General features: G+C 44.1%; 1 protein-coding gene across 1 annotated transcript in view; it reads left to right on the forward strand.

Annotated features, from left to right (window-relative positions):
* Positions 1-7143: 7143 nt before the first annotated feature.
* The window catches only part of Tub (TUB bipartite transcription factor), a 59280-nt gene continuing 48517 nt past the window's right edge, over positions 7144-17906 (forward strand). Inside the window, 3 exon segments of the mRNA XM_076844191.1 lie at positions 7144-7179; positions 7182-7300; positions 7900-7947. Of these exon segments, the coding sequence (XP_076700306.1) occupies positions 7144-7179; positions 7182-7300; positions 7900-7947 (203 nt within the window).

The raw sequence follows: 17906 nt of genomic DNA on the forward strand, positions 1-17906 counted from the left end.
AGCAAGTCTTTGGTTTTGAGGGAGCCTGTTTCCTCTGAAGTTGAATAGGCTAGACAAATTGACAAAGTACATTGTTTGTTCTGATGTTCTCTGAGTACATGACCTGTGGCCTCACTATGTGTTCTGTGATTGGAAAGGCCAAAGAGGAGGGACAAAGATAGGACAGGCTGGGCTCGAAGATCCTTGCCATTACAGTGCTAACTCAGAGGTTACCGGCAGGAGAGGCCCCCAGAGGTGGCTGAAGGCCCTGTGGTACTTCAGAGCCTTTGGAGTACAGGTGCTTCTCTTCAGATGGATTTTTAGGACCAAGATCATGGGACTGGGTGGGCAAATGGGAGTGGTGGTACATTGGTTCAATGAGGATTAATTTTAAAGGGCAGTGAGCAGGAGGTACGGATCTGTCTCCTTTGCTGTTTATCCTGAGAAGTTTTGATTTTGGGATTTAGGAGTGTGTTCCCAATCAGCCTCCCTGGTCAGCTTTGGGCAGGTATCCTGGTCTTCTTATTGGAGATGAACAATGAAAACTCTAAGGGTGGTGTGTTAGATTTTACTCGGAAATCAGCTGACTTTAGGGAAGAGCCTGTTCATGCTATTGCCCCAACAGACAGATTTCTGCAGGTAAATAATGCAAGAAAATGGGAACTTAAGTGTCAGAATGAGGGGCACAGAGCTCAGGTCAGGGGGATGAGATCCCATTGTCTGGGGAGTCTTTGGAGTCAGGGAGGACTGACACCAGGGTAATGGTGACCCAGGATTATCCCTTTACAAAGTCACTTTCAGCAGACTGAATCCCAACCTAGATACTCCTCCATGCCTCCTCTGGCACTGCAGATCAACTGAACAACATGCCAGGAATGTCACAATTTATCAAGGGGGCACCTGCCCCTCCGAGCATAGCCTGACATTCTGAGTGGTATTCCCCCTCTATCTCCAGTTGTCAGAAGGCAATCACAGTGAGAAGTTGGGCTCCTCTGGGAAAGGCTTTTATGAGTATTTACATCTGTGTGTGCATCTGAGTGTGTGTACCAGGAAAGGTACATCTGAGGTGTGTGTACACTGAGTGCATATTGATGAGTTTGTGGACCTTTGGGGAGAGGTTGTGTGTGCCACCTGGAGTGACCATGTGAATGTGTGCTATTGGTGTATTTCTAAGTGGAAGCAGGTGTGCAGGGAGAATTGAGTGTGAATGTAGCGAGAAACTGGCCAGCTCCCTCCCTCTTTTGCCTCTGCACTAAGTGGGGGAGAGGGTGGGATTGGAAAGTGGGGGATGGGTATACTGCCCTTCCCTGCCCAAGGCTAGATATGATGAGGGACAGGAGCTTGCTTGAACAGTCAACTTTTCTTCTACTGCTGGTGTTCTCTAAAAGTGCTGGTCGGCTAAGCAAGGTCCAAAAGCACCAGAGGGAACTGCTTAGATTGCTGGGTTAAATAGTCCCTGTGGGACCATAGGCAGTAAACTGCAGGGTGGAGGACCCTGCTCTGCCTACCAGGCCCTTCCCAAAGGAGCTGGGAGAGCTGCTGTGAAGGGCTCTGGAGCATAGTGTCTGCTATGAGGGGCTCTGGGGGCAGTCCGGGCCGCATCAATGTTGTATGAGCCCACGCTGCCACCATGCGGCCTGGATACCATCTTCCTCAGTCTCACTTTTAATGTAACTGGAGAGCCTAAGCAGGAGACTGGCTATCTTCTTGTTTCGGCGCCACCTGTGGGGGATAGGGGCTGTGGCGGGAGGCTGGTTCAGGCCCTACCTGTGTTCTGGGGTCAGGGTAAGGGCCAGAGGGGCCTAGCCTCACGGGGCCCAGCCTCTTGGGCAGGGGTCAGAAACAGCCTGGCCTCATCTCAGCCCCTGTCTCTGGGTGCCGTGTTACACCTCCTCCCCCCTCATGCCACCTCTCCTTTGGGGTGTCATCTGTCTGGTAGCTTGTCCTTGGGGCAGTTCAGTACCATCCCCCTGCCTGGCTCTGGAGGTTTTCTGGTTGGGAAGGGGCTGGAGGGACAGCAGCCAGACGGAGAGAGACCCCCCAAGGGAAGGAGGGGGAGTAGCAGCAACAACACAGAGCCTCCCATTACAGGTGAGTGTCCCTGACTTGCGTGCTTAGGGGCAAGGATGAGGAGGGCAAGACTGGCCAAGCTTCTGGTCACTCTTACATTCCTTATCCAGACCCTAACCTTTATGCCTGGCATACCCCAGCCCCCACCCCACCCCACCCCAAGCCTTAGTAAAAGGCAGCACCTGGTCTTTGTTGGCAGTGGTTAGGGTGAGGCTATTACTGGTCTGTGGTCTCATTGGTCCAGTGGGAAGTGGGCAGTATTTGTGCTAGATCAGTGAATTGGCAGCCTGTTTTTGTAAATAGCTTACTTGTAAATATTTTTTATATTTATTTGTTCAAATATTGCCTATGGCTATTTTTTCTCTATAACCTTGGAGTTTTATATGGTTTATAAGCCTGAAATATGTAGTCTCTGCCTTTTTAAGATAAATGTGGACTCTGTGAGGTATTTCTGAGTGCTGCCCTGCTACAGTCTCCCTTGTCTTTTCCCATCCCTATACCTGAGTACTTTCTCTCCCTTCTCCCGGTGCATCCTCCACACGTCTGGCACACCCCACGCTGAGTGCTCTCCCTGCCTGGGAACATCACTTTAAGGACTGCTTGTCTCACATCAGGAGCACCTTGCTAGCAAGAGGGAAAAATGAATGGGGCAGCAAACATACTAGAACCCAATTCCAGAACCTCTACTGAGGGCTGGAGGAGGACCCTTGCCTGACTCCAAGTTGTAAGGGATCCTCTTCCTAGGCCACAGGAGCCAGGTGAGTTCACGGTTGGTGAGCACAGGTTCTCTGGGACCCCCACATCTCTCATGGCATCTGTAAGGTTAAGCAGTCCAGTTCTGGGCACAGTTTTCCTTTTACTTCTCCTGTGGGCAAGGCCCGGGCTGATGACAATTGCAGAGTGAGGAGATAATTTGAGGGCACCAGTGTGCCTGGAGGGGAACTGGGAGTGCCAGAGGCTAGGTCCCTCCTGTGCCTGCTGCCCTGCAGTTCCAGACCCTGGGGCCCATTGTGCCCTTTTCCTCAAGGCCCTATACTTTTCTTTTTTATTTATTTATTTTTTTAGAAGTTGGACACAAATCCTTTATTCCATTTATTTATTTTTATGTGGTGCTGAGGATCAAACCTAGGGCCCCGCGCATGCCAGGCAAGCACTCTACCGCTGAGCCACAATCCCAGCCCCAGGACCTATACTTTTCAAACAAAATTAAACTCTCTTTCTTGATTCCCCTTTGCCCATCTGAGATCAGGCAGGCCATTTCAAGGACTGGGCAGGAGCAGAGGGAAACTAAGGGGCCTGAAGACGTTGCTTCTGCATTCCTGCTATTCTGCCACTAGGTGGCGGGCTTGAGGTGTCTGCTCCTTGTGCTGGGTGTTCTGACACTTGCCATGTTCACAGGTCCAGGTGTAGCCTTGAAAGGCTGTGGTTATACACTCTGAATCCTATGGGACTAGTTCTGTCTGCCCCCTAAGTCAGCACATCAACATACCCAGACTATTTTTCAGGGTATTTTTACCTGGTTGGAAGGGGCCACCAAGGCCTATCTGCAGTTGCAATTTTTTGCTTACTGGTGCTCCCCCACTATGCTCTGAAAACAGGGACTTCTGTTTTGCTCTGGGCCCCTTGCCCAGTACAGGCCTGGTGCAGCAAAGAGGGTAGAAAGTTTTTGGTGGTGAATGATATGTGAACAGGAGAGAGCGTTGCCATCCCTGGTCATATCACCTTTGTTGTCTAGTGAATGTTCTTTTATAATCCATCTACCCTGTGGGAAGCCAGGGAGAAGGACCCAAGCATGAGTGTACCCTGGGGAGGGGTCATTTCAGAGACAGGAGCAGCCTCTGGCCTGATTCTGGTGGTGCCAGCATTTTAGGGATTCCATAAATAAAATGAGAGGCACCAAGGAGACCCAGGGAGGTCTGAGCTAAAATAATCTGCTATGAGGGGCTTTGGGGCACTCTGGGCCCAAAGAATGCTGCTTATTTCCAGGTACAGTTTTCAGGCTTACCGGGCCCTAGTTTGAAGTCAGGAGCAAACAGAGACCAGAGATAAGAACTGGTATGGGCTCTAGGGCTTTGTCTTCCCAGTCTAACAGGATATATGGCTGTCCAAAGGTTCAAGACATAGGCTTGGAGGGTTGCTGTTGTGTTGGGAAGCAGCCACACCTCCATCAAAGCAACTGCTCTGACAGCCTGGGGCAATGTCAACAAGGGATCTCCACCCAGCCCAAGGAGGATGACAGTGGGAGTGAGGCCTGAGGTTGGACTGTGCTTGGAGACTGCAGATGGTGAGTAGGTTCCCTTGTGCACAGCAGGTCCTAGGAAGAAGTGTAGGTATTCCTGTTGGCTGTGTTCCCTTCAGTTGGATGAGCCTATGCTAGCTTGTGCTCTTGAATGTAAACCCAGAAAGGTGTCTTCCACTGACATGCAGGTGCCATTTTCCTGCCTAGAACAGGCTCTAGAGTAAAAATGGCATCACTCACCAGGGTAATTACTGGTTTGGGTTCGATTTCCATTCAAAACAGTAATCCCAGCGTGAACTGGGTGTCAGATCTGAAGGTTGATTATTAGTAACATTTATCAACAGCATCTCAGCTTCAGGCAATTACAGCTAATCTGCCATTCCTGATCCCGGAGACTGCCAGCTTCTTCCCTGCCAGCCCGCCCCCTTCACTCCCCTCCCTCTTCTCCCCCCCCCCCCCACCCTTCACAGACAGCCTGAGGGAGGGCAGGAGATAGGAGCCACCTTATGAGTCACTGTCACCCGGTGTGTAGGGGGCCCTTGTGTTTGCTAGGCACCTGTGCCTCCTAGTCTTCATGTTGCAGAGTCATGTGAAATATGAATCGGATTCTCTCAGAACTGAGAGGAATCCCTGCATTTTATCAGACATGAACCAACCTCCTGGCTCCTTGACCTACATTTTCAACTGTATCAGCATTCCCCCTGCCCCTGACTCAGACTGTCCCCTGCTTCTAGGGCTCAGAGTAGGTGAGGCAAGGGAAGCATTTACTTCCAGTGCAAAATGTAAGGGGCCTCCAAAAAGCTCAGTAATCAAGATAAGTAATATTTCAAATGCAGTCTTTTTAAAAAATCAGAATAATTCAAATGCATCCATAACAAAATCAAATTTTTAACACAGGCAGGACACAGCCCTGTATTTGCAGGCCTTGACCTTACTTGCTTCTTCCCGATTTCAACCCTGTCATATCCTTCCTTTGTTTAAATGTTAATCTTTTTGTTTATCATGAAAATTTTTAAAATTATATCTCTCCCACTGAATTTTTGGACATGTCCTTAAATTCTACATCAGGTGAGTGCTTTATCCAGACTACCTAGCCCTGGCCCTGCTGCCCTCACTCCATCTGGGCCCTGACCCAGCAGCTCCCTTCATCTCTCATGCCTACTGCCTTGGGTAGAGTGGTTCAGCTTCTCTCTGAGCAGGGGTCCAGGGTAGCAAGGGATCAAGAGGACCCCCTTCAGGGTTTTCCCTACTGCCCATCCCCAACTTCATCTCTCTGGACCCTGATTTAGCCTTCACACACCTCAAAGAAGGCCTGAGGTTGCCATGGTAACTGCTCTGGGGGACAGAACATGCTGGTCTTGCTCCACTCTTATAATCACATCCAGCCAAGGCAGAGCAGGCACATCCGACAGTGCTCCTGACATGCTAATCTAAAAGGAAGCTGAAGCATCACTGGATGTGTATGGAGGTGGAGAAAATTACATCTGCCTGAATTCCTCCCAGGAAGAGGACAGCATGTGGCTGAAAGAAGAAATGTGATGATCTGTTTGTGACAGGGAGTGATTTGCTGAAGTAGACATGGGTGCCTAAGCAGCTTCCTGCAGAGGGTGGGTCTCACTGAAGGGCTCCTGCTGTGCTGTACAGAGTCTGTTAGCACAGGCACCCTAGGCCCCAAAGAACACCCTATTCTCCTGGTCTAACCCTATGGACCAATGTATAAACCTGAGAGCTTGAGCAGGAAGGGACCAAGGAGAACTTGAGAAAGTGCTGGCCTGAGCATCAACTTTGAGAGGCCCATTTACTGGAAGGATCCATTATGGCTGCAGCAGGACAGAAGAAAACCTGAGAGAGAGAGTTGGAGAGACAGAGGGTTGGGATCTTCAATTCCAAGTGCAAGCACACATACCCTGCCTCACCTGGAAGCTGCCCATGTTCGGTGATTCTGTGCAGTATTGGGAAACCTGGTTCTGTCTTGGTTCCAACCCTCCTCCCTTGGAACCTGATTTTGCTACTTGTAGTTTTGTCTCGGCTGACAGACTGTGTTCTGAAGACAATGAGAGTACTGTCCCAGAGACAGAAGATACAAAATTAATGGTCAGACTCGCAGGAAGTCCAAAACTGCATTCTTCAGTGTGAGATGCCATGGGACCATCCAGAGTACTGTGTCCAGAGAACAGCCAGAGAGTTAAGGAGAGGGCTGGGCCCACCATGCCTTATCTTGGATGTCTTGGATGTTCTCAGTGTAAGGGTTGGGGGAGGTGAAGCCCTGTGAGAGGGGATGAGATCACCCAGGTGTACTTTTTGATGGAGAGGAGACAGGAGTCTGAGCATGCAGACAAACAAGTCCTAGATCCCTCATCAGCCTCTAAAAGGCACCGTGTGTACTCCCAGCACAGAGCCTGACCCCTGGTACAGAGCTCCCTACAGAGAGGGCAACAGAGAATGTGTCCTCTGGTTGTGGTACCTCCAAACTAGGCCTTTGTCCTCAGTGCACTTAGCTCTGCATGGGTTGCCATAGTAACCTGCAGAAGCAAGGATACATGGTCTCCGTGTTGCTATGGAAACTAGCATTTGGCTGTCCCTGTGTGGCATGGCTGCTGAGACCTTGAGGATTCAGTATAGTCCTGAAGGGTTTGGGAGGGGGGACAAGAACAGCAGACAGGTTTCCAATGTTCTAATTAATCAGTGATGGTGATTGTTAGTCTGACTGTTGCCATGGTGATGAAGGGAGACACCTGAGTGGGCTTGAGCTGGCTTCAGTCCTAAGCTGAATACAAGGCATTTCAACAGGCACCAGGTCTTCAAGTGCAGCCTGAAGCAGGACCATCCCCCAAGTACTTCATCCTCTGGCCACCATGGGGGCTAGGACAACTTTATCTTCTTTCTGGGTTTGCACTCTTTTGCCGAGACAGGGATTTTGTCCCCAGGAGGCATTCCCCAGCCCATGGGATCTCAGCATTCAAAGCAGCACAGGAAACCTGGGCCCCTGAAACGGGGCCACCGAAGAGATCGGTAAGCACTCAACACCCTCCTACCTTTAGCCTGTGAACCCCACCCCTGCATTAACTCCAGCTACCCACCCTTCCCTTTGCAGTTCCAAAGCCTCCTCTGCCCCCATGTGCTTCTCCCTGCTCACCATATGGGGCTCCCTGCCTTTATCCCCAAGCCCCTGAGGCTCTAGACTGGTGATCAGGGTGGCCTCATTACTTCAGAATCTGCCCAGGATCTCAGGGGATCCTCACCACTGGAGTAAAAGCCTCTCCCCTTTGTTTCAAGTCATCTGGCTGCTCCACAGTCCTGCCTCCATGCCTCTTCTGGCGGGCTCCTCCTTCCAGTCTCTTCCTGCCCCCACCCCCACCCCACACTTCATTTCCACCGCTCCAGCCATTGGTGTCCTCATTCTGGCCTGCCTGCCTGCTGTGCTGGGCTCAGAGGGAGCACCCTGTGGAAGTTTCTCCACCCAAATTCGTCACTAAACTCACTTCCTGAGGCAGCTGAGACCAGAGCACTAAAGGAGGCCTTGAGTGATCACACTGTGCCCAGACAACAGGTGGGGATGATGAGGTGAGGCTGCAAAGGTGTGGAGAATCACCCCTTCTTTTCCTCCTCAGGAGATCAACCAGGAGGAAGTACTGGAAGGAAGGAAGGGAGATCGCTGGGTGAGCTGTCAGGGAAGGAGGGAAGGGAGGATCGTCTTCAAGGGATTGTGAAGGGAGGTGTGGGGAGGGAGTGGGTGGCTTGATGGCTGTGGACCCCATATGAGCTGGGGTACGTGTGTGACATGGGGTTAGGGAAGGGTGCGACCACTAGGCAAAGTCTGCACTTAGGGTGGCTGTTGTGGGCTTGGTTAGTTCCTCTCAGATCCTCCTGTGCTCCTTTGCCCTGACTCCAGCCAGGTGGTGCTGACCAGAGGCCCAGAGGTGTGGGCTCTCTTCACCAGTCTGTCCTAGGACTCTCAGCCAGGCCCACCCAAGGAGAGGGTGTCTTTCACATGTAATCAGGCTATGGCCCCAAACCACTGAGGAGATCATGGTGCGGGAGCATCCAGCCTCATTATCCAAGTACCCAGGTCTGGATTCGCCTTGTCTCTAGGTGGCATCCCCAGGCCTGTCTTCTGAGACAGAAGTTGGGTCTTTCCCAGGGCTCCTGAACAGGACCTTATTTGTAATTTATTGATGTTGGGGTCCTTAGGATGTATTTCTTGGCCCACTGGGATGGTCAGAAATAGCAGTCCTGGGAAGGAGAGGCTCGTCCCTGTGTACAGATGAGGCAAGGTAATGGAATTCCCTCCCTCTGTGGAGTGGCCACTAGGGTACACAGCACCTGGAGGATCAGCCTGCCCTTCGAGGTCCAGACAAAGAAATAGGGGACACCTCGGGCTCTGGTTTGGCCCCCCGCCCAAGGTTGTCAGTCCTGGAACACTGATGGGATTTGTGATGATGGTAGCCTAAAAGGGAAACTCTGTGGAGAACCATAGGTCTAAGATGTAACACTGTGTCTCTTTTTTTCTACACACAACCTCAGACCAGGTTGATTTTTTAAGCCTAAAGAACATCTCATGAAGAGAAAAATGTGGTGGTGGAGTGTATCACTTGAACCTGGTGCAGAGGCTCTTGGGGAGGAGTGGGGGTATTAGTAGTGTACTTTAGAGAGAGGGCTCTAATGAGACTTGAAGATTTTAGCTCATTTGTCTTTTGCAACAGGTGCAGTTTGAATGATGTGAGATGATGAGTCTTTTTCCTGTATCTGCTAACCCACAGGCTGTGTCAGGTCTTCAAGAGTCTTTGAGATCCTACATCCAACCCTTTGTTTAATAGAGAAAACTGAGCCTTCAGGGCAAAGTCACACTGCAGGTTCATGGTAGAGTTAGAACTAGAACTCAGGCCACCTGCTTAGGGTTTTTTTTTTTTTTATGTGTGGTAAAGATGAGGGAGCCTGCCTCACTTGGGAATCAAGAGGCTTACTGGGAGCAAGTGGCCCTTTGGCCATAACTTTGACTTATGAAAATGGAGGCCCAGTGCATCATGTGGACTGTATATCTAAAACTTATGACTGGATGATAGGGATCCCTGGCCATACTGGGTTTCCAGGCTGGCGTATTTCTTGAAAGTTGCTACCTCCCTAGTTTATCCAGAGCCTCTAGTACCACTCTGGGTCTTCCATGTTGAAAGGCTCTTCTAGTAGCCCTTAATGTCAGGCAAAACTGCTGAATTCAAGATGGTACCAACAAGCATGACATTTCACTCTTGGTGACCTATTCTGTGTGGGCATACAGAGCTGTAAATAGATGGACAAAGGAATTGAGGAGAACTCAAATAGCCTCAGATTTGAGGGCTGAATTATAGGGGCACAACACTATAGGTTGGGAATAGTTTAATTGAAGGCAAAGTTATATGGTCCTTAGGGATATGGTGAAGCAAGAAAGACTGGACTCTTGGCTTGTGGTGTTTGATCTAGGTTTTACCACCATACCGGGCGCTTCCATGACCATGAGGATGGTGCCTCCATACCCCAACCTCTGAGGCCCTTGTCTTCAACTTGTTGAATGCCACCTTCATTTCATCGACCCATTACCAGCATCTTATTGAAACTGTAAAATATTAGTCTTTTTGTACCTCCTATGCAGTCTGTTCCCCCTCATTGCTACTGGGTCAGCTCAGAAAGACCTTCACCCCCAGTTTTTCTCCTCGCTTTGAATCAGCTCTTGTTTCAATCCTATCTGAACCCTATAGCTTGTCTCTGCAGCTGCTCACCATTTGCCATCTGTCCCCTTAGGCATCATCCCCAACCTTAGAGCGTGGGAATGGTCTGCCTTCTCTAGTACTGGTGTAGAGGGGTGAGGGGGCCCCTTTGTGGGCTACACTGGTTCAAATTCATGGTCTACAGTCCTCAGTGGAGCTTCAAGCAGACCTGCTGCACAGGCTTATTCCAACCCCACAGCCACTTCAGAGCTCTCACATGACCCTTGACTTTTTCACACCACAGCTCCCCAACTTGTTCTCAGCAGTCAACCTAGACTCTGATTTCACCGAGAAAAGAACACTTTTCAGAAGGAAGCTTCTTTAACCTCTGCCTGTGCTCCAGACTTACCCATCTGTGCCCATCTATGCCCCTGGCCCCCATCATATTGAGAAATAGGTGTTCCTCTTCTGGTTAGACTCTTCATGGAGGATCTAATAATCCTTCCTACATCCTGCCCCCATCCCAGGACCTTGCTCTGTTGCTTATCCCTCCCTCCTTCTCTCTCTTCATCCCTCCCTGCTTACCTTTGTGTCCCCACTCTCCTGTCATCTTCCACTGTGACCTAGTTTAAGAAACACCCCCAAATTTCTTGACTTTACAACCCTTCCTCTCTCCTGTTCTTTTTCATCTATTGAAACCAACATCATGTCTGTCATCTCCACTTCCTCAGCTCCTGCTGAGTCCTCAGTCCACTACAGCCTGGCTTCTGCCTCCACTTCACCACCCTTGCAGCTCATGCCAGTGACTCATATAAATCCAGCTGAAGCCTCTCAGTTCCTCCTCTACGTCCCAGCCACACTTGACATAGAACACACCCTGACTTTGGTACGCTCTTCCCTTGTCTTCCATGACCCTACTTCTTGTTTGCTCTCTCCTATTTTGATTTCTTAGTCTTTGTGAGAATTCTTTTTCTATCTTCATCTCTTTTCTCCCTTACCTAGGTTTCTGGTGATCCCATCAATGACCATAGATAGCTTCTTCTTCCATCTCTAAGCTGAAGACTAGAACTGCTCCCCAGACCTTTTCCTTAGTTTCTATTTTTTAGTTTTTATAGCTCATGTACTGAAGTTCCTTCTTAGGTGCCCAAACATTTAGGATTATTATGTGCTTTCAAGGAGTTCACCTGTTCACCAATACAAAATGTCTTCTTTATCCCTGGTTAAAAAAAATTGTTTGAGGTCTACTTGGTCTGGTATTAATATAATCACTCTGGATTTCTGTTGATGACTGTTCGCATGGTGTATCTTTTCATCCTTTTACTCTGAGCCTCACTGATTTTATATTGGAAGTAGTTTTATTTTAGACTGCATTTAATTGTGTCATTTTTATCCAGTCTGATAGATTTGGTATTGGAGAGTTTAGATAGTCTAAACTTACTATTATTATCAATAGAGTTGAGTTTAATCCCACCATCTTGCTATCAGTATTCTATTTGTTCTACCTATCACCCCCCACTTGCCACTTTTCTTGCTTTCTTTAGGATTAGCTATTTCTTTATGATTCTATTTTATCTTTCACTTTTATCTTATTTAGCCATAACTTTTTAATGTTTCTATTTGTTTTTATGGTTGTTATAAAGTTTATATATCTTCAATTTATACAGTCTTTCTTTATATGTGATATCATAAATAGCATAAGAACCTTGCAACAATATAATTCCATTTCTCCTTTGAGCTATTATCATCATGCATTTTGCTTCTGTGTAAAAAACCCAACAATACAATGTTATTGTTTTTGCTTTAAACATCCAATTACCTATTAAAAACTAACATTTTTATTGGGATGTCATTCACCTATTTATAGTGTACAATTAATTCCATTATTTCAAGTTGTGCAACCATCACTACAATCAGTTTTTGAACACTTTCATTACCTTCCTTCCCTGTAAAACAATCATGCACATTAGCAGTTTTTCCTTTTTCCTACCAAGCCCAGCCCTAGGGAACTGCTCCTCTACTTTCTGTTTTTAGAGATTTGTCTATTCTGGACATTTCACATAAAGGTCATAATAAAATATATGGTGTTTTGTGATTATCTTCTTTCCTTAGTGTAGTGTTTTCAAGGTTTACCCATATTGTACCATGAATCAGTACTTCGTTTCTTCATAATTGCTGATAATACTCCATTCCATGTATATGCCACATTTGTTTATCCATACATTAGTTGTTGAACATTTGGGTGTTTCTAATTTTTACTATTATAAGTAATGCTATTATGAGTATTTGCGTTCACATTTTTTGTATGTACATATGTTTTCATTTCTCTTGGGTATATACTTACGATCTGTACTCAATCTTCTGAGGAATCGCCAGACTCTTTTCCAAAGTGGCTGTACCATTTTACATTCTGATTTTTCTATCTATATCCTTTCCAATGAAAGTTGTTTTTTGTAATTTTAATTATAAGCATCCTATTCAGTGTGGAGTGGTGTTATATTTTGGTTTTGAGTTGTATTTCCTTAATGAATAATAACAATTAATATGCTTATAATCCATTTGTGTATCTTCTTTAGAATAATATCTATTCAAATACTTTGCTTTTTAATTGGGTTGTCTTTTTTATTATTGAGTTGTAAGCATTCTTTTTATATTATAGATACAGACCTTTAGTAGATGTATAATTTGTAGATATTTTATTCCATTCTGAAGGTTATCTTCACTTTCTTGACAGGGCCCTTTGCAAGAAACCTTTTGAAAGAAACCATTGCCTATTACAAGATCACAAAGATTTTTGCCTATATTATCTTTGAAGACTTTTATAGTTTTAACTCTTGTATTTAGTTTATGTGTTTGTTTCACTTTGAGTTAATTTCTTGTATTTAGTTTATGTGTTTGTTTCACTTTGAGTTAATTTCTGTGTTAGGCAACTTTCTATTGTTACAATGAAATACCTGAGATACTTAACTTATAAAGAGAAAAAGGTTATTTTGGCTCATGGTTTTGGAATTTCCAGTACAAGATCAGGTGGACCCATTGCTATGGGCCTCTGGTGGATATACCAGATGGCAAGAGTGTTTAGCATGTGGTAGAACAAACTGCTCACCTCAAGAGCTAGGAAGCAAAAGTGAGAAAAGAGACCAGGATCTCACAATCCTCTTTAAGGATATACTCATTGTGATAAAAGATTCCTCCTTCTATGGGTCTACCGTACCTCACATTCAGTATCCAAACTATAGCTGGGTCCAAACTCATTCTTTGCATGTGGACATTCCGTTGTCCCAGCACCATTTGTTGAAAAGACTCTTCTTTCTCCCATTGAATGGTTTTGGCATGTTATTGAAAATTAATTGACTATTAAATGTGAGCTTCCACCCCCCCACACACACTCCGGGCTCCCAATTCTATTGTATCAATCAATATGTCACTCTTTAGACCAATACCATGCTGTCTTTATTACTATAGCTCTGTAGTAAATTTTGGGGAAGTGTTAGTTCCCAACTTTGTTCCTTTTCAAGATTGTTTTGGCTATTCTGGGTCTCTTGATTTTTCCCAATGAATTTTAAGGTCAGCTGTCAAATTCTGTGAAGAATCCAGCTGGTATTCTGATGAGTATTGCATTGATTATGTAGATAAATTCAGGTAGTCTTGCCATTCTAGCAATATTTACTTGTCTGATCCATAAATTCAGATGTCTTTATTTATTAAGAACGACTTAAATTTCTTTAGAAGAAGTTTGTAGTTTTCAATGTCCAATCTTGTACTACTTTTTATGAAATTATTCCTTAATATTTTATTCTTTTTGACGTTCTTGTAAATTGAACTATTTTCTTTATTTCAGTTTTGGATTGTCCAATGAAAGTATATAGAGATATAACTTATTTTTTATGTTGATCTTGTATCCTGCAAACTTGCTGAATTTTTCATTAGTTCCAATAGTTTTTTGCTAGATACTTTAGATTTTCCTAAAACAATATCATACCATCTATGAACAGAAAGTTTTACTTTTTCTTTTCTACTCTGGATGCCTTTTATTTCATTTTCTTGCCTAATTATTGTCTAGAACCTCCAGTAAAATGGTAAATAGAATTGTCTTGATCATAGGTAGAAATTCATTCAGTCTTTCACCTTTAATATAATGCCAGTTACAGGTTTTTCTTAGATTATCCTTATCACATTGAGGAAACTTTCTATTCTAATTTGTTGAGTATTTTTTTAATCATGAAAAGATGTTGAATTTTGTCAAATGCTTTTTTGCATCTATTAAGATGATTATGTGATTTTTGCCCTTTATTCTCAATAAATTATATATTCTATTAATTGATTTTGGGAGGATAAATCAATTTTATATTCCTGGGATAGATTCCAGTTGGTCAAGATGTCTAATCTTGATGTTTCTAGATTTAATTTGCTTGTTTTCATTTTTATTTTTTGGGGTACCAGGGATTGAACTCAGAGGCACTCATCCACTTAGCCACATCTGCAGCCCTATTTTTGTATTTTATTTAAGACAGGGTCTTACTGAGTTGCTTAGCACCTCACTTTTGCTGAGGTTGGGTTTGTACTCACGGTTCTCCTGCCTCAGCCTCCGAGCTGCTGGGATTATAGGTGTGTGCCACTAAGCCTGGCTGCTTGTTTTTTTTTTTTTTTTTTTTTTTTTTGTGTGTGTGTGTGTGTATAAGAAAAAAATACTTTATGTGTGCCTACATTTTTACCATTTCTGGTATTCTTCATATGTATATTCAAATTTCCAAATTATCAAGTATCATTTTCCTTTTTTCTGAAGGACTTACTGTAATACTTCTTACAGTACTGATTAAGTCTGTTTGCTTGTATGAAGTGGTCTTTATTTTGTCTTCATTTTATGAACATAAATAAAGTTTAAATTGACAGGATTTTTTTTTTCAGTACTTTCTGATTTGCTGTGTTTCTGGTAAGAAGTGTCTTGCCATTCTTTTCTTTGTTCCTCTGTTTGCAATGCCCTGCCTATGCTTTTCTGGATGCTTTTAAGATTTTCTTTATTACTGGTTTTCAAGAATTTGATTATGAGGCATCTTCATGTTTCTTCGCTTGAGATCTTTTGAGTTCCTTGAATTTGTGAGTTTATAACTGTCAAGAAATTTGAAAAGATTTTTGCATATTATTTCTTCAAATATTTTTTCTTCCTCCCCTCTTCCTTCTATGCCCCCAGTGGATCTTTAATTACATATATCTAGATTGTTTGATTCCGCTCCATGGTTCACTGATAATTTGGTTTACTTTTGTCAATATTTTTCTTGTGTTTTATTTTGGAATATTTCTATGTATTATTTAAATTAACTAATCTTTTCTTTGCTGTGTGTAACTCTATGCAGCATACATTTTTGTTATAGGTATTTTCATTTAGAAGTTTGACTTGGGTCTTAATTGTATCTGCCATTTCTCTCTCATTATATTTGTATTTTCCTCTACATTGTATACATGGAGTAAATTTATAAAAGCTCTTTTCACATTTTTGTCTGCTCATTCTATCATCTGTGTCATTTTTAGGTATGTTCCTACTTGTACTGTTTTTACCCATGACTCTTCTAATACCAAATACCTATATCAGCAGTGAGTTTGACAACTTCCTGGATGCCAACAGGGCATCGTACAGTTCAATTCAATATTGACACTAACTGCTTGGAGTTAGTACAGATCCCACAGGTTAGGAAAAGTCTTACTCACACAAGACTACCCCAATTTCAGGTATTAATAATAAGTCTCAGGTTGCCTCCTGTACTTTTATCCAACTGACTCTAAATTATGCATTCTCATGGCCCCCTCCTCAATAGGAAAATAAACTAGAATGGATCACAGAACCTAGGAAAGCCATTTACTTACTATTACCTGTAATTATCAATGATCAATTTAGAAAGTTTCAAATTGAAGAGATGCATAGAGCAAGGTATACCATTTACATCTGCCATGCTCCTAGATGTGTTCACCAACCCAGAAGCTCTCCAGCCCCTATTATTTAGGGATTTATGGAGGTTCTGTTACATAGGCATTATTGATTAAACCACTGGTTGAATGCAATCTCCAGTCTCTTTCCTCTCCCAGTGGTCTTGGGGTGGGATTGAAAGTTCCAACCTTCAATGGTTGGTACCTTTGGCAACCAGACCCCATCCTGAAGCCATCTGAGGGCCCACTAAGAATCACTGCATTAGTATAAACCCAGATATAGTTGGAAGGGGCTTTTTATGAATTTTAAAAATACACTCCTAGCTGGGTGTGCTGGTGTACACTTGTAATCCCAGTGACTTGGGAGGCTGAGGCAGGAAGATCACAAGTTTGAGGCCAGCCTCAGCAATTTAATGAGATTCTGTCTCAGAATAAAAATGTAAAAAAAGACTGTGATGTAGCTCAGTGGTCAAGTACTCCTGAGTTTTAATCCCAAGTATCAAAAAAAAAAAAAAACCCAAACACACACATACACACAGAGGCACGCACAGATTCCTGTTATTTAGAAAATTTCAAGGGTTTAGAAGCTTTTGTCAAGAACTGGGGACAAAGATCAGATATATATATTTCTTTTTATTTTATTTCATTTCACTTTGCTTTTTTAAATTAAAATTTTTTACTTTAAATTTTCATTTAATTTTATTGTTTAACCTGATTTAATTTAATTTTTTGTGTTTTAATTTATTTTTGAAACAAGAGTCTCACTCTGTTGCCCACCAGAGCTGGAATTACAGGCATTACCACCATGCCTGCTGTATGTTTCTTATTGTATCACTTTTGGGATTGATTTTTCTTCTGGTTATAGTTCCTATTTTCTTTTACTTTTTTCATGTCTAGTAATTTTTTTATTAAATGATGTGGTGAATTTCTTTTTATCTCTGGGTACTGGATTTTGTTCTATTCCTTTAAATAGGCTAGGTTCAGTTAATTCACTTAGAATTAGTTGACTCTCCTGAGGTTTTCTTTGTAAGGCTTTATAGGGCAGGCCCAGAGCAACCTTTAGCCCAAGACTATCTTGGCCCTCCTACTAAAGTAGTGCTCTTCTGAGAACTCTATTAATGCCATGAGTATCAGGAGGTGGCCAGAGGAAACATAAATTATTCCCTTCCTTCTGAGTAACTAAGATTGTCCCACCCACTCCTCTCTGGTGATTTGTTCCCCGACCTTAGGTAATTTTCTCATGTGTGCTCTGCTTTCTCGTACCCTCTCAGTCCTGCTTGCATTCTTGCTTCCTCCCTCCCTTTCTCCCTCCTCCTCCTCTTCTCCCTCCTCCTCCTCTTTCCCTCCTCTTTCTCTTCTTCCTTCTCCTCATCTTCCCTGTGTAGCTCCCTCTTCTCTGATATTTTGACTATCAAATTCTAGTTGTCTTGGTCTCCCTGAACTCTGACCTCTCTCTCCTCAACTCAGTTAGACTACCAGGCTCTCTTTTCTTCACTCCAAAAGCTGAGACCTGGAAACACTTTCCAGGTAGCAATTTTGGTCACATGTGTGGCTCACCTTGTTGCTTTTTTTCTGTCTGATCATTGTCCCACATTGTCTGTTGTCAAGTGTCTGGAAACTATTGTCTCACATATTTTATCTGGCTTTTAAGTTTTAAGGTAGAAAGGTAAATTTAGTTCCTGATACTTCATTGTAGCCACATGAAATTTCCTTCGTTTTAGGGTCCCAAATTCAACTGCCTAGCCTGCATCCCCATCTAGCTATCACACAGACTCAGTGGTTCAAACCAACATTACCATTCTCAAAATCATCTCTCCTCTTACATTTTCTATCTCATGGCATCACCCCAGCTCCAAATTTTAAAGGCCACCATGACCTCTTCTTTACCTATCCCTAATATATGAATTAATTATTTTCAATTTCATATTTCTGGTTATTAAATCTGTGCCTGCCTCCCTCCCTCCATCCCTTCTTCCCTCCTTTTCTATGCATCTCTCTCTCTCTGTCCACAGATTACT

This window comes from Callospermophilus lateralis, chromosome 2 (genome assembly GCF_048772815.1).
Source record: "Callospermophilus lateralis isolate mCalLat2 chromosome 2, mCalLat2.hap1, whole genome shotgun sequence".
NCBI classification, from domain to species: domain Eukaryota; kingdom Metazoa; phylum Chordata; class Mammalia; order Rodentia; family Sciuridae; genus Callospermophilus; species Callospermophilus lateralis.